Genomic DNA, 21935 nt, shown 5'->3' with positions numbered 1-21935 from the left:
CCCCTCAAATTTCTTAGAATTTTACGTAGAATCCAAAGATGCAATAATATATTAAATTTTTTCTAATTTTTGTATGACTCTACACCGGAAACGGGTCTAAACATTGTTATTTTATATATAAGACCCTATATATTATTACATTTTTAGATTCTAGGCAAAATTCCAAGAATTTTGAGGGGTCACATGTCATACTTAAGTAGAAGAATTTTCGAGAAACTCAATTTTTTCCCAATAGAAATATCTCAAAAATCATTTTTCCAAACCATATCGTGTGACCCCTCAAATTTCTTAGGATTTTGCGCAGAATCTAAATATGCAATAATAAATTACATTTTTTCTAATTTTTGTATGACTCTACACCGGAAACGGGTCTAAACTTTGTTATTTTATATATCAGGCCCTATATATTATTGCATTTTTATATTCTACGCAAAATTCCAAGAATTTTGAGGGGTCACACGTCATACTTCAGTAAAAGAATTTTCGAGATATTCAAGTTTTTCCAATAGAAATATCTCAAAAACCATTTTTCCAAACCATATCGAGTGACCCCTCAAATTTCTTAGAATTTCACGTAGAATTCAAATATACAATAACACCTTTAATTTTCTTAAATTTTTGTACATCTCTCCACCGGAAATGCGTCAAAACCCTGTTATTTTATACAGTACACCCTATATATTTTTACATTTTTAGATTTTACGCAAAATTCCACGAAATTTGAGGGGTCACATGCCACAATTCAGTCAGATACTTTATGAGATATTCACTTGAAACATTTCTATATTATGCAAGTAGGACAAATCCTTCTTGGATAAGTTTTCTTTTGTGAGTTCCTCAATGGTGCCTAAACGACTTTCCAGTGGAAATTTCCATAACGTTACACTGCTAAGATTTACATACGTACGTTCATTGATTTTCATAAGCGACGAAAGGGCTGTCATCGCCACAAAAGGGATGCGACGCTCTATTATATTTTAAAATCCCCTTCGAGAGTGAGAGAGAGGAAGCGTAATTTCGCTATACCATTGTCAACAATAACAGTGTGTGTGTGTGTGTGTGTGAGAGAGAGAGAGATCTAAACGCTTGCAAACCCATTTTTACTCTCTTTAAAAATAAAAACTTTACTATATAAGTATATATTTACACACATATACAGGGGGATCACATTTTTAACCCTAAAATTGTATATATTAATTATTTTAAAACCCAATTTCTATCCTATACAAGCACTATTATTAAAATATTATTATTATTATTATTGCACAATAATATAAATTGTTGGCATAATATGCACACAAAACAGGAAAAACCGATGAATATTAATTAATCGGGAAATTTATTTATTATCCCGAGGCATATTTCATATTGTACAATTATTGTGCATATTTCGTTGTTGTGACTTAAAATGTACTAAATTAGATTTTTTTTAAGTTGATTTTTCATTGAAACATGCCTCGAAGATACACTGCTTGAAAAAGACAAGTTATGAGCATTTTAAGATGCGTGCATAAAAAGGTCAATATTTCAAAAACTATTCCTCCTACTAAATTGAGCATTAAACAATATTTATAGAGTACATTCCTCTGAACATCACGCTTTTTGTTTAATTAAAAAACCTCCACTAGTTACCGAGATATTGAGCTTTTAAATTTTTAACTTTTTTTTTCAAGCAGTGTATCAATCGTGTCCATTTAGTTTCCCCGATGTAGTGCGGCACTAAAACTAAAACTAAGTTGCACCAAGTCATCGTAACGCGTGTTTGAAAACGGACAACAACGAACAAAAGAACAGAACGACGTCGGAAACGTTCGCCGTCCATCTGGCACCGTTTCCCGGTTCTGGAACAAAAGTTTTATTTTACTGATGATGTTTCTTCTGCCAAACGGGGTGTTGTTAAACCTAAACGGAGGGCGAGGGGGAGGCGGATGTTTCCCGTGGGAATTTTCCGGTTTCGGCTTTTTCGGTTCGGATGTGGAGGAGTGAGGAGTTACGCTAATGGGAGGAAATTAGGGAACAATTTGGTTTTTGTCGCGCGTCTGCATATATCGGGAAAGTTTGTTATTTTATATGGGATGTTCCTTTTTTGGATTCTATGTTAAATTCTAAGAAATTTGAGGGGTCACATGACATACTTTGGTCAAAGGGTTTTTGAGATATTTTAAATGGAAAAATTGAATATCTCAAAATTTTTTCAATGGAAATATGGCATGTGACCCCTCAAATTTTTTGGAATTTTACGTAGAATCCAAAAATGTAATAATATTTAAGATGTCCTATATAAAATAACAAAGTTTCCGCTCATTTCCGGTGTAGAGTTACTTGAAAAATAAAAAAATTAAATATTTTTTTGGATTTTTGGATTCTACGTGGAATTCTAAGAATTTCGAGGGGTCACACGATATGTGTTGGAAAAATGGTTTTTGAGATATTTCTAGTCGAAAAATTAAATATCTCAAAAACTCTTTGACCAAAGTATAACATGTGGCCCCTCAAATTATTTAGAATTTTGCATAGAATCCAAATATGGAATAATGCATTGAATTTTATTAGTTTTTGATTCAGATAAATCAGACTTATTTACCGGAAATGGGTGTAAACTTTGTAATTTTATATATGATGCACTATAAATTATTTTATATTTGGATTCTACGCACAATTCCAAGAATTTTGAGGGGTCACACGCCATATTTTACTCAAAAACTTTTTGAGATAATTAATTTTTCTATTGGAAATATCTCAAAAACCACTGTACCAAAGTATATCGTGTGACACCTCAAAATTCTTAGAATCTTACATAGAATCCAAATATTCAATAATAAATTTAATTTTTCCGAATTTTTGGTTCCGAAAAAACAGACCAATACACCGGAAATCATTAAAAACTCTGTTATTTCACCCATGACATCATATATATTATTACATTTTTAGATTCTACGCAAAATTCCAAGAATTTAGAGGGGTCACACACCCAATCAAAGGTTTTTTTACAATATTAATTTTTTCTACTGCAAATATCTCAAAAACCACTGTACCAAAGTATATCGTGTGACACCTCAAAATTCTTAGAATCTTACGTAGAATCCAAATATTCAATAATAAATTTAATTTTTCCGAATGTTTGTTTCCGAAAAAACAGATCTATATACCGGAAATCAATAAAAACTTTGATAATTTACATATGACGCTATATATTTTATTGCATTTTTGGATTCTACGCAAAATTCCAAGAATTTTGAGGGGTCACACGCCATACTTTACTCAAAAACTTTTTGAGATATTTTATTTTTCTACTGGAAATATCTCAAAAACCACTGTACCAAAGTATATCATGTGACACCTTAAAATTCTTAGAATTTTACGCAGAACCTAAATATTCAATAATAAATTTAATTTTTTCGAATTTTTGGTTCAAAAAAATCAGACCAATACACCGGAAATCATTAAAAACTCTGTTATTTCACCCATGACACCATATATATTATTACATTTTTGGATTCTACGCAAAATTCCAAGAATTTAGAGGGGTCACACACCCTATTTTACTCAAAGTTTTTTACAATATTCATTTTTTCCACTGCAAATATCTCAAAAACCACTGTACCAAAGTATATCATGTGACACCTCAAAATTCTTAGAATCTTACGTAGAATCCAAATATTCAATAAAAAATTTAATTTTTCCGAATTTTTGTTTCCGAAAAAACAGATCAATATACCGGAAATCAATAAAAACTTTGATAATTTACATATGACGCTATATATTTTATTGCATTTTTGGATTCTACGCAAAATTCCAAGAATTTCAAGGGGTCACAAGCCATACTTTACTCAAAAACTTTTTAAGATATTTGATTTTTCTACTGGAAATATCTCAAAAACCACTGTAGCAAAGTATATCATGTGACACCTTAAAATTCTTAGAATCTTACGTAGAATCTAAATATTCAATAATAAATTTAATTTTTTCGAATTTTTGGCTCAAAAAAATCAAACCAATACACCGGAAATCATTAAAAACTCTGTTATTTCACCTATGACACCATATATATTATTACATTTTTGGATTCTACGTAAAATTCCAAAAATGTAGAGGGGTCACACACCCTATTTTACTCAAAGGTTTTTTTACAATATTATTTTTTTCTACTGCAAATATCTCAAAAACCACTGTACCAAACCATATCGTGTGACCCCTCAAATTTCTCAGAATTTCACGTAGAATCGAAATATCAAAAAAAAAGTTATTTACCGAATATGGGATCCATTTGGCTCTGGCTAAGGGTCGAACCGAGCACCTGTGCCAACTTGGGCGAGTCGTCCCTAATAAAATTCTCCGCCGTACCCTTCCATAGGTCGAAAATGGCAACGTCGCACCTTATGGTCATCACGCCCTGGATGAAGTGCGACTTGTTCGTTAAAATGGCGATTTTCGCACGGGAAACGTGCTGCTCCTCGGACTGCGTCGGGTAAATCGTGATAAAGTCCGAGTTATCCCGTACCTGGAAAAATCACGGAAATCTGGATATAATTAACTTTAAACTAATTTAACTTTGCGTTCCCGGTAATTCGGGTCGAATATACAACAGCCGGTTGGAAGTTTCGTTAAGTGAATTTAATGCTAAAGAGTTTAGAGGGGATTATACTGACTGTTAAAATTCATTTATTAAAAAAAAATTGGCAACGTTGTTTGTGCTTTGGCTCCGTCCCTTAGGTCATTCTGAGCCAATGGCTTGCGAGAATTCCTATAAAAGGGTTCGACAAAGTTGGGAAAGGTTATGTTTGAGGCCCTGTATCTCCGTAACTATGCGAATTATGAAAAAAAATCATAGAGAACTAACTTATAGAGAATTAAATTGCCTATAAAATTGATAAAAACAACTTTTTCACAAAAATGTAAGTTTAAGGAGATATAGAGGATTCTACAAATCCGTAACAAAAAAAACCCCAATTCAAAAAGGACTGATTTACATCAATTTAAGTCCGATCTCCTAATATAATTCAAGTACATAAGGGTCGGGATTATCCAAAGAAACCCTTATGATGGACGTTTGCAAATTTGGAAAGGGATTCCAGGGAGGGGGGGAGGGGGGTGAAAAAGTCCCTTTGTCAGGTTTTGATGAGGGTCAAAGAGATTGTTGCCGAAGGAAAACGATTTAAGGAACGAGGCGGGGAGCGGAGGAAGATTTTCACTTTTTAAACGTACCTGTAATAATCGTGGCAAATGAATCAATAAACCCTTTGTTTTTGAATTAAAGGAATTAGAGCGGGAAGGGGGAAGGGAGGGCATCATTATCTGATAGTGGAGCCCTACAATGCGATTTATTATTTTCGAAATTATACGGCCGAACCGATAATTTTACCCAAATGGGAAACATTCAATTAGGGCGGGTTGAGGGGATGGGGGGATTAAAAGCTTACCCACGTACGATCGATCTTTTAGTACAGGTGGGCATTTTGCAGTGCACTTTTTGCACATTAATCATTTTTTTTTGGAAAAATTTGTAGGAACCATTTTTATAGAGAATTAAATTCTTTTTAATTTAGTTCTCTATGATTTTTTCCCTAAATGGCTTAGTTAAGGAGATATAGAGGCCTAAACATATGTGTCCGTATCAGGCAACTTTTTTTGGGCAATTCTCATTAAACGTTCAATAACTTCTTAACCGTGCCTTCCTGTAAAAAAATTATACTTATCAATATTGTAGGAAATTTAATTCTCTTGAAGTTCGTTTTCTATAATTTTTCTCGTAAATTGCTTAGTTAAGGAGATATAGTGGCCTAAACAGATGTTTTCTGATCAGAAACCTTTAGAGAGACTTAAATGCCTAAAGCGCATTATTAATGGCCAGAATCTCGATAGCTATTGGCTCAAATTCACTTGAGCGCGGAGCCAGGTTAAAGCAACGTTGCCAAACTTAAATATTTTCATTATTACATCGAATGTGTATTAGTTTCGATAAATTCTTTACAGATAGCAATTTTTTTTTGTAAATTATCACTAAACATTTAATAACTCCTTAACCGTGCATTCCTGTAAAAAAATCGTATTTATTAATATTATCGGGAATTACATTTTCTTTAAATTACTGTTCTACAATTTTTTCTCTAAATTGCTTAGTTAAGGAGATATAGCGGCCTAAACATTGGTTTACTCATCAGACAATCATGCCAGATTGTCCGGGCCTTGGAATACCCACGGCGCATTTATGGGAGGAGTCTCGATAGCCATTGGCTCAAATCTACTTGGAGGCGGAGCCGGGGTATAAGCAACGTTGCCAAACTTAAACATTTTTATTATTATTGGTTTTATTAGTTCCTTTACAGGTGGCAAATTTTTTTTGCAAATTCTTATTAAACCTTCAATATCTCCTTAACCGTGCATTATTGTAAAAAAACTATATTTATTGGAATAATAGGAAATTTAATTTCCTTTAAATTAGTTTCCCATGATTTTTTCTCTAAAGTGCTTTGTTAAGGAGATAAAGTGGCTTAAACATATTTTTTCTTTTCAGGCAACTTTTTCCTTGAAGTTTCCATTAAACGTTCAATATCTCCTTAACCGTGCATTCCTATAAAAAAATCGTACTGATCAATATTATCGGGAATTAAATTTTCTTTAAATTACTGTTTTATAATTTTTTCTCTAAATGGCTTAGTTAAGGAAATATAGCGGCCGAAATATTTGTTTACTTATCAGACAATCTTGCCGGATTGTCCGGGCCTTCGAATACCTACGGCGCATTTATGGGAGGAGTCTCGATAGCCATTGGCTCAAATCTACTTGGGGGCGGAGCCAGAGTATAGGCAACGTTGCCAAACTTAAATATTTTTATTATTAATAAAATTTTTATTGGTTTTATTAGTTCCTTTACAGGTGGCATTTTTTTTTTGCAAATTCTTATTAAACCTTCAATATCTCCTTAACCGTGCATTCCTATAAAAAATTATATTTACTAGAATAATAGGAAATTTAATTTCCTTTAAATTAGTTTCCTACGATTTTTTCTCTAAAGTATTTTATTAATGAGATAAAGTGGCTTAAACATATTTGTGCTTTTCAGGCAACTTTTTCCTGGAAATTCCCATTAAACGTTGAATATCTCCTTAACCGTGCATTCCTGTGAAAAAATTGTACTTATCAATATTATCGGGAATAAAATTTTCTTTAAATTACTGTTCTACAATTTTTTCTCTAAATTGCTTAGTTAAGGAGATATAGCGGCCTAAACATTGGTTTACTCATCAGACAATCTTGCCGGATTGTCCGGGCCTTCGAATACCTACGGCGCATTTATGGGAGGAGTCTCGATAGCCATTGGCTCAAATCTACTTGGGGGCGGAGCCGGAGTATAGGCAACGTTGCCAAATTTAAATATTTTATTATTATAGGTTTTATTAGTTCCTTTACAGGTGGCAATTTTTTTTTGCAAATTCTTATTAAACCTTCAATATCTCCTTAACCGTGCATTATTGTAAAAAAACTATATTTATTAGAATAATAGGAAATTTAATTTCCTTTAAATTAGTTCCTTAAGATTTTTTCTCTAAAGTGCTTTGTTAAGGAGATAAAGTGGCTTAAACATATTTTTTCTTTTCAGGCAACTTTTTCCTCGAAGTTCCCATTAAACGTTCAATATCTCCTTAACCGTGCATTCCTGTGAAAAAATCGTACTTATCAATATTATCGGAAATTAAATTTTCTTTAAATTACTGTTCTATAATTTTTTCTCTAAATTGCTTAGTTAACGAGATATAGTGGCCTAAACAGATATTTTCTCATCAGGCAATCTTGTTAGATTATCCGGACCTTCGAATACCTACGGCGCATTTATGGGAGGAGTCTCGATAGCCATTGGCTCAAATCTACTTGGAGGCGGAGCCGGGGTATAAGCAACGTTGCCAAATTTAAATATTTTATTATTATAGGTTTTATTAGTTCCTTTACAGGTGGAAAAATTTTTTTGCAAATTCTTATTAAACCTTCAATATCTCCTTAACCGTGCATTATTGTAAAAAAACTATATTTATTAGAATAATAGGAAATTTGATTTCCTTTAAATTAGTTTCTTAAGATTTTTTCTCTAAAGTGCTTTGTTAAGGAGATAAAGTGGCTTAAACATATTTTTTCTTTTCAGGCAACTTTTTCCTCGAAGTTCCCATTAAACGTTCAATATCTCCTTAACCGTGCATTCCTATAAAAAAATCGTACTTATCAATATTATCAGAAATAAAATTTTCTTTAAATTACTGTTCTATAATTTTTTCTCTAAATTGCTTAGTTAAGGAGATATAGCGGCCTAAACATTTGTTTACTTATCAGACAATCTTGCCGGATTGTCCGGGACTTCGAATACCTACGGCGCATTTATGGGAGGAGTCTCGATAGCCATTGGTTCAAATCTACTTGGGGGCGGAGCCAGAGTATAGGCAACGTTGCCAAACTTAAATATTTTTATTATTCTTGGAATTTTTATTGGTTTTATTAGTTCCTATACAGGTGGCAAATTTTTTTTGCAAATTCTTATTATACCTTCAATATCTCATTAACCGTGCATTCTTGTGAAAAAACTATATTTACTAAAATAATAGGAAATTTAATTTCCTTAAAATTAATTTCTCATGATTTTTTCTCTAAAGTGCTTTGTTAAGGAGATAAAGTGGCTTAAACATATTTGTGCTTTTCAGGCATCTTTTTCCTGGAAATTCCCATTAAACGTTCAATATCTCCTTAACCGTGCATTCCTGTGAAAAAATCGTACTTATCAATATTATCGGAAATTAAATTTTCTTTAAATTACTTTTCTATAATTTTTTCCCTAAATTGCTTAGTTAAGGAGATATAGCGGCCTAAACATTGGTTTACTCATCAGACAATCATGACAGATTGTCCGGGCCTTCGAATACATACGGCGCATTTATGGGAGGAGTCTCGATAGCCTTTGGCTCAAATCTACTTGGAGGCGGAGCCGGGGTATAAGCAACGTTGCCAAACTTAAACATTTTTATTATTATTGGTTTTATTAGTTCCTTTACAGGTGGCAAATTTTTTTTGCAAATTCTTATTAAACCTTCAATATCTCCTTAACCGTGCATTATTGTAAAAAAACTATATTTATTAGAATAATAGGAAATTTAATTTCCTTTAAATTAGTTTCTTAAGATTTTTTCTCTAAAGTGCTTTGTTAAGGAGATAAAGTGGCTTAAACATATTTTTTCTTTTCAGGCAACTTTTTCCTCGAAGTTCCCATTAAACGTTCAATATCTCCTTAACCGTGCATTTCTGTAAAAAAATCGTACTTATCAATATTATCGGAAATTAAATTTTCTTTAAATTACTGTTCTATAATTTTTTCTCTAAATTGCTTAGTTAAGGAGATATAGCGGCCTAAACATTTGTTTAATCATCAGGCAATCTTGCCGGATTGTCCGGGCGTTCGAATACCTACGGCGCATTTATGGGAGGAGTCTCAATAGCCATTGGTTTACATCTACTTGGGGGCGGAGCCGGAGTATAGGCAACGTTGCCAAACTTAAATATTTTTATTGGTTTTATTAGTTCCTTTACAGGTGGCAAATTTTTTTTGCAAACTCTTATTAAAACTTCAATATCTCCTTAACCGTGCATTCTTGAAAAAAAACTATATTTACTAGAATAATAGGAAATTTAATTTCCTTTAAATTAGTTTCCTATGAGTTTTTCTCTAAACTACTTTGCTAAGGAGATATAGGGGCCTAAACATTTTTTTTTTTATCAGGTAATTCTTTTCTGCCAATTCTCATTAAACGTTCAATATCTCCTTAACCGGGCATCCCTGTAAAAAAACAATAAATATCAATATTGTTTAAAATTAAATTCTCTAAAAATTACTTCATTATAATTTTTTCCCTTAAAAGCTTAGTTAACGAGATATAGCGCTCTAAACAATTTTAATACACTTGGCAACGTATACTATGCCATTTCTCCGCCCCTCCGTTAAGGCTCCTCCCATAAGTGCGCATTAAAGCAATATCGTTGCCTATTGGCTATCGGAGTGGCTTAGAATGCCACTTCTGATAAACAAAATGGCGGACGGCGGCCATCTTGGAAAAAATTAACAACTGTAAAGGGGGTCATGTGACACCTCGTTTTAAAGGTATTTCCGAGTACTTATTGCATGAGAGGGTGATTACTGACCTCTTTATTGTTGATAAACCACGTGACATTAGGGGTGGGATGTGATCCAGGGATGGTGCATTCAACGTTGACCGTCTTCCCGATTTCCACTTTGGTGTCCCTGATATTCATCACCGGTTCTCCATTGGGAAGGTCTGGAAAATTAAAAAAAAAAAATACGCCCGGAATCAATCGATTTATATCCAGAAGTTTACTTTCCGTGCTCCGTTTATATATTTCGACGCCCGTCATAACCCGAACGGAAACATAAATTCCCTAATCCATTACGAAATTACATTTCCATAAAATTTGCGAAATTTCCTACGTCGAGCAAAAATAAGGGTTATTACCGAAGGGGGGGGGGGGGCGGGGGATTTAACTAGAGGACGGATAAGCTTCCTCTTCCTTTTCCACCCCCAGGGGGTGGTGCGAGGGGATGGGGGGCGGTTAAAAAAAATGACTGAGGAATTTTTTGAGGCCCTCTTTACATAATTTATGCCGAAAAATTCGACGGCGGGGGGCCATAAAGAAACTCTTGGTAATTTTTTCCTGTAACGGGTTTCCCTTTAATAAATTGTCCCTATGGAAATCGACGTTCACTTTAGTGATTAAATCGAACTTTAGGGGTGATTCGGTGGATAGGTGCAGGGCGTTTTAACGGATGATCACAGTGACGTAATGAATTTTTCATTGATTTTTTGAGCAATTGTCAATGCCAACTTGGACCTTCTGTGACTTGTTGAATCTCGACTCAGTTGCCTGGAATAATTTCTTAATAATGATTCGAGAGATCTTTAAAAATGATTCAGTGGAAGTCCGAAGACGTTTTAGTGAGTTAGAGTGACATAATAAATTTTTTAGTTAATTTTGCCCTATACCTATGATTCTGACGTCCTGTTATTCATTAAATCATATAACTCGACTGCAAAAAAAAACTGTTTTTGATTAACCCCATCCTCCCCTATCCTACGAGAACTATTTAGATTTTGTAGGAATCGAATGCAAAACTTACCAGCGACGACCATGTGGGCCCCCAAGATGTCCGTGTGGAAAAAGGGACCGTCGGCGGACACCTCGCATTTGTAATCGCCACTCAACTGTCTCGGGACGTCCCTTAACGTAACCGCGTGTTCGCCGGACTTGGAGAGCTGAAACAACCCCCGTGATAAATCAACCCCCCCCCGTCATGTAAAGCCATGAAAATATCACAAGAGTGAGTGAGAAAAAAACCAAGCACGCACCGATTTGTTATGGAAATTTTCGTAAGCAGGCAATTTATCCCTTAACGCTCTCGAGCGATATTAACCCGATTTATTTCGCATGTAAACGAACTTAAGATTGACATCCCCCTTCCTCGCTCTCCCGCTTGTTCGGGGGGCGCATGTGATTAAAATCACATTTCGCTACATAAGGGGCTGGTTGCCTCCCTCCCTCTCCCCCTCTGCCCTGTTTCCCTCACACTCGTGTAAAAGGGTGGTAAGTTCAGAAGAGATACGGAACCGAGATTAACATTATTAGAGAGCGGCGGCCCTCTCAGCTAAGATGGAAGATTAACGGGTAACTTTGCCGAGTTGCCCCGTGGAAACTGATATTAACAGTAATTTGACCCGAAACGACATTAAAGTTTATTAGTTAAGTTATATGAGAGGAACAGGGCGGGGAGGGCCTATCGAGTGGTGGAATTGTTCTCCCATAGAAGCCGAGATATCGACCTTCAAAGTTTGGAAATTTTAATTTTTTGGGTATACCCCCCCGTATCGAATTTTCTCACCAAAAATTGATTTTTTTCGAAATCAAACTAAGTACACCAGCGTCTTATTTGGGTCACCTAGATTACGAAAACACCGGGTTATAACAGGACCCGAGCAGAACTAAGGGAATGAGAGCACTTTGAAAATCGCGAAAAAAGTCGTTTTCGACGTCCGTTTTTGAGGCCAAAAATGGGCATCAAAAATGCCATATCTCGGCTATCGTAAGAGCTACGACCTTGCGGATGGTCTCGTTGGATTCAGGACGACGAAACTAAGACAAATCCGTTGGAATTTTCCCGATAGCTCCCATAGAAGCCGAGATATCGACCTTCAAAGTTTGGGTTTTTTCATTTTTCGGGTATACCCCCCCGTATCGAATTTTTTCACCAAAAATTGATTTTTTTCGAAATCAAACTAAGTACACCAGCGTCTTATTTGGGTCACCTAGATTGCGAAAACACCGGGTTATAACAGGATCCGAGCAGAACTAAGGGAATGAGAGCACTTTGAAAATCGCGAAAAAAGTCGTTTTCGACGTCCGTTTTTGAGGCCAAAAATGGGCATCAAAAATGCCATATCTCGGCTATCGTAAGAGCTACGACCTTGCGGATGGTCTCGTTGGATTCAGGACGACGAAACTAAGACAAATCCGTTGGAATTTTCCCGATAGCTCCCATAGAAGCCGAGATATCGACCTTTAAAGTTTGGGTTTTTTCATTTTTCGGGTATACCCCCCCGTTTGGATTTTTTTCAGAAAATTTTTTTTTTTTCAAATTCGAACTAATTACACCAGCGGATTGTTCTCATCAAGTAGATCACGAAAATACCGGGTTATAAGGGAATCCGAGCAGAACTAAGAAATCGAGTATTTTTTCGACCTCGTTTATGAGGCCAAAAATGGGCATCAAAAATGCCATATCTCGGCTATCGTAAGAGCTACGACCTTGCGGATGGTCTCGTTGGATTCAGGACGACGAAACTAAGACAAATCCGTTGGAATTTTCCCGATAGCTCTCATAGAAGCCGAGATATCGACCTTCAAAGTTTGGGTTTTTTCATTTTTCGGGTATACCCCCCCGTTTGGATTTTTTTCAGAAAATTTTTTTTTTTCGAATTCGAACTAATTACACCAGCGGATTGTTCTCATCAAGTAGATCACGAAAATACCGGGTTATAAGGGAATCCGAGCAGAACTAAGAAATCGAGTATTTTTTCGACCTCGTTTATGAGGCCAAAAATGGGCATCAAAAATGCCATATCTGGGCTATCGTAAAAGCTACGACCTTGCGGATGGTCTCGTTGGATTCAGGACGACGAAACTAAGACAAAACCGTTGGAATTTTCCCGATAGCTGCCATAGAAGCCGAGATATCGACCTTCAAAGTTTGGGTTTTTTCATTTTTCGGGTATACCCCCCCGTATCGAATTTTTTCACCAAAAATTGATTTTTTTCGAAATCAAACTAAGTACACCAGCGTCTTATTTGGGTCACCTAGATTGCGAAAACACCGGGTTATAACAGGATCCGAGCAGAACTAAGGGAATGAGAGCACTTTGAAAATCGCGAAAAAAGTCGTTTTCGACGTCCGTTTTTGAGGCCAAAAATGGGCATCAAAAATGCCATATCTCGGCTATCGTAAGAGCTACGACCTTGCGGATGGTCTCGTTGGATTCAGGACGACGAAACTAAGACAAAACCGTTGGAATTTTCCCGATAGCTCCCATAGAAGCCGAGATATCGACCTTCAAAGTTTGGGTTTTTTCATTTTTCGGGTATACCCCCCCGTATCGAATTTTTTCACCAAAAATTGATTTTTTTCGAAATCAAACTAAGTACACCAGCGTCTTATTTGGGTCACCTAGATTGCGAAAACACCGGGTTATAACAGGATCCGAGCAGAACTAAGGGAATGAGAGCACTTTGAAAATCGCGAAAAAAGTCGTTTTCGACGTCCGTTTTTGAGGCCAAAAATGGGCATCAAAAATGCCATATCTCGGCTATCGTAAGAGCTACGACCTTGCGGATGGTCTCGTTGGATTCAGGACGACGAAACTAAGACAAATCCGTTGGAATTTTCCCGATAGCTCCCATAGAAGCCGAGATATCGACCTTCAAAGTTTGGGTTTTTTCATTTTTCGGGTATACCCCCCCGTATCGAATTTTTTCACCAAAAAATTATTTTTTTCGAAATCAAACTAAGTACACCAGCGTCTTATTTGGGTCACCTAGATTGCGAAAACACCGGGTTATAACAGGATCCGAGCAGAACTAAGGGAATGAGAGCACTTTGAAAATCGCGAAAAAAGTCGTTTTCGACGTCCGTTTTTGAGGCCAAAAATGGGCATCAAAAATGCCATATCTCGGCTATCGTAAGAGCTACGACCTTGCGGATGGTCTCGTTGGATTCAGGACGACGAAACTAAGACAAAACCGTTGGAATTTTCCCGATAGCTCCCATAGAAGCCGAGATATCGACCTTCAAAGTTTGGGTTTTTTCATTTTTCGGGTATACCCCCCCGTATCGAATTTTTTCACCAAAAATTGATTTTTTTCGAAATCAAACTAAGTACACCAGCGTCTTATTTGGGTCACCTAGATTGCGAAAACACCGGGTTATAACAGGATCCGAGCAGAACTAAGGGAATGAGAGCACTTTGAAAATCGCGAAAAAAGTCGTTTTCGACGTCCGTTTTTGAGGCCAAAAATGGGCATCAAAAATGCCATATCTCGGCTATCGTAAGAGCTACGACCTTGCGGATGGTCTCGTTGGATTCAGGACGACGAAACTAAGACAAATCCGTTGGAATTTTCCCGATAGCTCCCATAGAAGCCGAGATATCGACCTTCAAAGTTTGGGTTTTTTCATTTTTCGGGTATACCCCCCCGTATCGAATTTTTTCACCAAAAAATTATTTTTTTCGAAATCAAACTAAGTACACCAGCGTCTTATTTGGGTCACCTAGATTGCGAAAACACCGGGTTATAACAGGATCCGAGCAGAACTAAGGGAATGAGAGCACTTTGAAAATCGCGAAAAAAGTCGTTTTCGACGTCCGTTTTTGAGGCCAAAAATGGGCATCAAAAATGCCATATCTCGGCTATCGTAAGAGCTACGACCTTGCGGATGGTCTCGTTGGATTCAGGACGACGAAACTAAGACAAATCCGTTGGAATTTTCCCGATAGCTCCCATAGAAGCCGAGATATCGACCTTCAAAGTTTGGGTTTTTTCATTTTTCGGGTATACCCCCCCGTATCGAATTTTTTCACCAAAAATTGATTTTTTTCGAAATCAAACTAAGTACACCAGCGTCTTATTTGGGTCACCTAGATTGCGAAAACACCGGGTTATAACAGGATCCGAGCAGAACTAAGGGAATGAGAGCACTTTGAAAATCGCGAAAAAAGTCGTTTTCGACGTCCGTTTTTGAGGCCAAAAATGGGCATCAAAAATGCCATATCTCGGCTATCGTAAAAGCTACGACCTTGCGGATGGTCTCGTTGGATTCAGGACGACGAAACTAAGACAAAACCGTTGGAATTTTCCCGATAGCTCCCATAGAAGCCGAGATATCGACCTTCAAAGTTTGGGTTTTTTCATTTTTCGGGTATACCCCCCCGTTTGGATTTTTTTCAGAAAATTTTTTTTTTTTCGAATTCGAACTAATTACACCAGGGGATTGTTCTCATCAAGTAGATCACGAAAATACCGGGTTATAAGGGAATCCGAGCAGAACTAAGAAATCGAGTATTTTTTCGACCTCGTTTATGAGGCCAAAAATGGGCATCAAAAATGCCATATCTCGGCTATCGTAAGAGCTACGACCTTGCGGATGGTCTCGTTGGATTCAGGACGACGAAACTAAGACAAATCCGTTGGAATTTTCCCGATAGCTCTCATAGAAGCCGAGATATCGACCTTCAAAGTTTGGGTTTTTTCATTTTTCGGGTATACCCCCCCGTTTGGATTTTTTTCAGAAAATTTTTTTTTTTTCGAATTCGAACTAATTACACCAGCGGATTGTTCTCATCAAGTAGATCACGAAAATACCGGGTTATAAGGGAATCCGAGCAGAACTAAGAAATCGAGTATTTTTTCGACCTCGTTTATGAGGCCAAAAATGGGCATCAAAAATGCCATATCTCGGCTATCGTAAAAGCTACGACCTTGCGGATGGTCTCGTTGGATTCAGGACGACGAAACTAAGACAAAACCGTTGGAATTTTCCCGATAGCTGCCATAGAAGCCGAGATATCGACCTTCAAAGTTTGGGTTTTTTCATTTTTCGGGTATACCCCCCCGTATCGAATTTTTTCACCAAAAATTGATTTTTTTCGAAATCAAACTAAGTACACCAGCGTCTTATTTGGGTCACCTAGATTGCGAAAACACCGGGTTATAACAGGATCCGAGCAGAACTAAGGGAATGAGAGCACTTTGAAAATCGCGAAAAAAGTCGTTTTCGACGTCCGTTTTTGAGGCCAAAAATGGGCATCAAAAATGCCATATCTCGGCTATCGTAAAAGCTACGACCTTGCGGATGGTCTCGTTGGATTCAGGACGACGAAACTAAGATAAAACCGTTGTAATTTTCCCGATAGCTGCCATAGAAGCCGAGATATCGACCTTCAAAGTTTGGGTTTTTTCATTTTTCGGGTATACCCCCCCGTTTGGATTTTTTTCAGAAAATTTTTTTTTTTTCGAATTCGAACTAATTACACCAGCGGATTGTTCTCATCAAGTAGATCACGAAAATACCGGGTTATAAGGGAATCCGAGCAGAACTAAGAAATCGAGTATTTTTTCGACCTCGTTTATGAGGCCAAAAATGGGCATCAAAAATGCCATATCTCGGCTATCGTAAAAGCTACGACCTTGCGGATAGTCTCGTTGGATTCAGGACGACGAAACTAAGACAAAACCGTTGGAATTTTCCCGATAGCTGCCATAGAAGCCGAGATATCGACCTTCAAAGTTTGGGTTTTTTCATTTTTCGGGTATACCCCCCCGTTTGGATTTTTTTCAGAAAAAATTTTTTTTTTCGAATTGGAACTAACTACACCAGCGGATTGTTCTCATCAAGTAGATCACGAAAATACCGGGTTATAAGGGAATCCGAGCAGAACTAAGAAATCGAGTATTTTTTCGACCTCGTTTATGAGGCCAAAAATGGGCATCAAAAATGCCATATCTCGGCTATCGTAAAAGCTACGACCTTGCGGATAGTCTCGTTGGATTCAGGACGACGAAACTAAGACAAAACCGTTGGAATTTTCCCGATAGCTGCCATAGAAGCCGAGATATCGACCTTCAAAGTTTGGGTTTTTTCATTTTTCGGGTATACCCCCCCGTTTGGATTTTTTTCAGAAAATTTTTTTTTTTTCGAATTCGAACTAATTACACCAGCGGATTGTTCTCATCAAGTAGATCACGAAAATACCGGGTTATAAGGGAATCCGAGCAGAACTAAGAAATCGAGTATTTTTTCGACCTCGTTTATGAGGCCAAAAATGGGCATCAAAAATGCCATATCTCGGCTATCGTAAAAGCTACGACCTTGCGGATGGTCTCGTTGGATTCAGGACGACGAAACTAAGACAAAACCGTTGGAATTTTCCCGATAGCTGCCATAGAAGCCGAGATATCGAGCTTCAAAGTTAGGGTTTTTTCATTTTTCGGGTATACCCCCCCGTATCGAATTTTTTCACCAAAAATTGATTTTTTTCGAAATCAAACTAAGTACACCAGCGTCTTATTTGGGTCACCTAGATTGCGAAAACACCGGGTTATAACAGGATCCGAGCAGAACTAAGGGAATGAGAGCACTTTGAAAATCCCGAAAGAAGTCGTTTTCGACGTCCGTTTTTGAGGCCAAAAATGGGCATCAAAAATGCCATATCTCGGCTATCGTAAGAGCTACGACCTTGCGGATGGTCTCGTTGGATTCAGGACGACGAAACTAAGACAAAACCGTTGTAATTTTCCCGATAGCTGCCATAGAAGCCGAGATATCGACCTTCAAAGTTTGGGTTTTTTCATTTTTCGGGTATACCCCCCCGTTTGGATTTTTTTCAGAAAATTTTTTTTTTTTCGAATTCGAACTAATTACACCAGCGGATTGTTCTCATCAAGTAGATCACGAAAATACCGGGTTATAAGGGAATCCGAGCAGAACTAAGAAATCGAGTATTTTTTCGACCTCGTTTATGAGGCCAAAAATGGGCATCAAAAATGCCATATCTCGGCTATCGTAAAAGCTACGACCTTGCGGATAGTCTCGTTGGATTCAGGACGACGAAACTAAGACAAAACCGTTGGAATTTTCCCGATAGCTGCCATAGAAGCCGAGATATCGACCTTCAAAGTTTGGGTTTTTTCATTTTTCGGGTATACCCCCCCGTTTGGATTTTTTTCAGAAAAAATTTTTTTTTTCGAATTGGAACTAACTACACCAGCGGATTGTTCTCATCAAGTAGATCACGAAAATACCGGGTTATAAGGGAATCCGAGCAGAACTAAGAAATCGAGTATTTTTTCGACCTCGTTTATGAGGCCAAAAATGGGCATCAAAAATGCCATATCTCGGCTATCGTAAAAGCTACGACCTTGCGGATAGTCTCGTTGGATTCAGGACGACGAAACTAAGACAAAACCGTTGGAATTTTCCCGATAGCTGCCATAGAAGCCGAGATATCGACCTTCAAAGTTTGGGTTTTTTCATTTTTCGGGTATACCCCCCCGTTTGGATTTTTTTCAGAAAATTTTTTTTTTTTCGAATTCGAACTAATTACACCAGCGGATTGTTCTCATCAAGTAGATCACGAAAATACCGGGTTATAAGGGAATCCGAGCAGAACTAAGAAATCGAGTATTTTTTCGACCTCGTTTATGAGGCCAAAAATGGGCATCAAAAATGCCATATCTCGGCTATCGTAAAAGCTACGACCTTGCGGATGGTCTCGTTGGATTCAGGACGACGAAACTAAGACAAAACCGTTGGAATTTTCCCGATAGCTGCCATAGAAGCCGAGATATCGAGCTTCAAAGTTAGGGTTTTTTCATTTTTCGGGTATACCCCCCCGTATCGAATTTTTTCACCAAAAATTGATTTTTTTCGAAATCAAACTAAGTACACCAGCGTCTTATTTGGGTCACCTAGATTGCGAAAACACCGGGTTATAACAGGATCCGAGCAGAACTAAGGGAATGAGAGCACTTTGAAAATCCCGAAAGAAGTCGTTTTCGACGTCCGTTTTTGAGGCCAAAAATGGGCATCAAAAATGCCATATCTCGGCTATCGTAAGAGCTACGACCTTGCGGATGGTCTCGTTGGATTCAGGACGACGAAACTAAGACAAATCCGTTGGAATTTTCCCGATAGCTCCCATAGAAGCCGAGATATCGACCTTCAAAGTTTGGGTTTTTTCATTTTTCGGGTATACCCCCCCGTTTGGATTTTTTTCAGAAATTTTTTTTTTTTCGAATTCGAACTAATTACACCAGCGGATTGTTCTCATCAAGTAGATCACGAAAATACCGGGTTATAAGGGAATCCGAGCAGAACTAAGAAATCGAGTATTTTTTCGACCTCGTTTATGAGGCCAAAAATGGGCATCAAAAATGCCATATCTCGGCTATCGTAAAAGCTACGACCTTGCGGATGGTCTCGTTGGATTCAGGACGACGAAACTAAGACAAAACCGTTGGAATTTTCCCGATAGCTGCCATAGAAGCCGAGATATCGACCTTCAAAGTTTGGGTTTTTTCATTTTTCGGGTATACCCCCCGTTTGGATTTTTTTCAGAAAAAATTTTTTTTTTCGAATTGGAACTAACTACACCAGCGGATTGTTCTCATCAAGTAGATCACGAAAATACCGGGTTATAAGGGAATCCGAGCAGAACTAAGAAATCGAGTATTTTTTCGACCTCGTTTATGAGGCCAAAAATGGGCATCAAAAATGCCATATCTCGGCTATCGTAAGAGCTACAACCTTGCGGATGGTCTCGTTGGATTCAGGACGACGAAACTAAGACAAAACCGTTGGAATTTTCCCGATAGCTGCCATAGAAGCCGAGATATCGACCTTCAAAGTTGGGGTTTTTTCATTTTTCGGGTATACCCCACCGTTTGGATTTTTTTCAGAAATTTTTTTTTTTTCGAATTCGAACTAATTACACCAGCGGATTGTTCTCATCAAGTAGATCACGAAAATACCGGGTTATAAGGGAATCCGAGCAGAACTAAGAAATCGAGTATTTTTTCGACCTCGTTTATGAGGCCAAAAATGGGCATCAAAATGCCATATCTCGGCTATCGTAAGAGCTACGACCTTGCGGATGGTCTCGTTGGATTCAGGACGACGAAACTAAGACAAAACCGTTGGAATTTTCCCGATAGCTGCCATAGAAGCCGAGATATCGACCTTCAAAGTTTGGGTTTTTTCATTTTTCGGGTATACCCCCCGTTTGGATTTTTTTCAGAAAAAATTTTTTTTTTCGAATTGGAACTAACTACACCAGCGGATTGTTCTCATCAAGTAGATCACGAAAATACCGGGTTATAAGGGAATCCGAGCAGAACTAAGAAATCGAGTATTTTTTCGACCTCGTTTATGAGGCCAAAAATGGGCATCAAAAATGCCATATCTCGGCTATCGTAAAAGCTACGACCTTGCGGATGGTCTCGTTGGATTCAGGACGACGAAACTAAGACAAAACCGTTGGAATTTTCCCGATAGCTGCCATAGAAGCCGAGATATCGACCTTCAAAGTTTGGGTTTTTTCATTTTTCGGGTATACCCCCCGTTTGGATTTTTTTCAGAAAAAATTTTTTTTTTCGAATTGGAACTAACTACACCAGCGGATTGTTCTCATCAAGTAGATCACGAAAATACCGGGTTATAAGGGAATCCGAGCAGAACTAAGAAATCGAGTATTTTTTCGACCTCGTTTATGAGGCCAAAAATGGGCATCAAAAATGCCATATCTCGGCTATCGTAAGAGCTACGACCTTGCGGATGGTCTCGTTGGATTCAGGACGACGAAACTAAGACAAAACCGTTGTAATTTTCGCGATAGCTGCCATAGAAGCCGAGATATCGACCTTCAAAGTTTGGGTTTTTTCATTTTTCGGGTATACCCCCCCGTTTGGATTTTTTTCAGAAAATTTTTTTTTTTTCGAATTCGAACTAATTACACCAGCGGATTGTTCTCATCAAGTAGATCACGAAAATACCGGGTTATAAGGGAATCCGAGCAGAACTAAGAAATCGAGTATTTTTTCGACCTCGTTTATGAGGCCAAAAATGGGCATCAAAAATGCCATATCTCGGCTATCGTAAGAGCTACGACCTTGCGGATGGTCTCGTTGGATTCAGGACGACGAAACTAAGACAAAACCGTTGGAATTTTCCCGATAGCTCCCATAGAAGCCGAGATATCGACCTTCAAAGTTTGGGTTTTTTCATTTTTCGGGTATACCCCCCCGTTTGGATTTTTTTCAGAAAATTTTTTTTTTTTCGAATTCGAACTAATTACACCAGCGGATTGTTCTCATCAAGTAGATCACGAAAATACCGGGTTATAAGGGAATCCGAGCAGAACTAAGAAATCGAGTATTTTTTCGACCTCGTTTATGAGGCCAAAAATGGGCATCAAAAATGCCATATCTCGGCTATCGTAAAAGCTACGACCTTGCGGATGGTCTCGTTGGATTCAGGACGACGAAACTAAGACAAAACCGTTGTAATTTTCCCGATAGCTGCCATAGAAGCCGAGATATCGACCTTCAAAGTTTGGGTTTTTTCATTTTTCGGGTATACCCCCCCGTATCGAATTTTTTCACCAAAAATTGATTTTTTTCGAAATCAAACTAAGTACACCAGCGTCTTATTTGGGTCACCTAGATTGCGAAAACACCGGGTTATAACAGGATCCGAGCAGAACTAAGGGAATGAGAGCACTTTGAAAATCGCGAAAAAAGTCGTTTTCGACGTCCGTTTTTGAGGCCAAAAATGGGCATCAAAA

General features: G+C 37.6%; 1 protein-coding gene across 2 annotated transcripts in view; it reads right to left on the bottom strand.

Annotated features, from left to right (window-relative positions):
- Positions 1-21935, bottom strand: part of LOC126746295 (uncharacterized) — a 118639-nt gene that overhangs the window by 3358 nt on the left and 93346 nt on the right. For both annotated transcript variants that reach the window (XM_050454471.1, XM_050454470.1), the window contains exons 4-7: positions 11168-11303; positions 10177-10310; positions 4252-4501; positions 461-1841 (exon numbers count right to left, since the gene is read on the bottom strand). In XM_050454471.1, the coding sequence (XP_050310428.1) occupies positions 1747-1841; positions 4252-4501; positions 10177-10310; positions 11168-11303 (615 nt within the window). In that variant the 3' untranslated portion in view covers positions 461-1746. The remainder of the gene's footprint in view (positions 1-460; positions 1842-4251; positions 4502-10176; positions 10311-11167; positions 11304-21935) is intronic.

Source organism: Anthonomus grandis, chromosome 17, assembly GCF_022605725.1.
Source record: "Anthonomus grandis grandis chromosome 17, icAntGran1.3, whole genome shotgun sequence".
In the NCBI taxonomy this organism is placed as follows: Eukaryota; Metazoa; Arthropoda; class Insecta; order Coleoptera; family Curculionidae; genus Anthonomus; species Anthonomus grandis.
The sequence above is the reverse complement of the archived record's forward strand: the minus strand, read 5'-3'. Positions and strand labels throughout refer to the sequence as shown.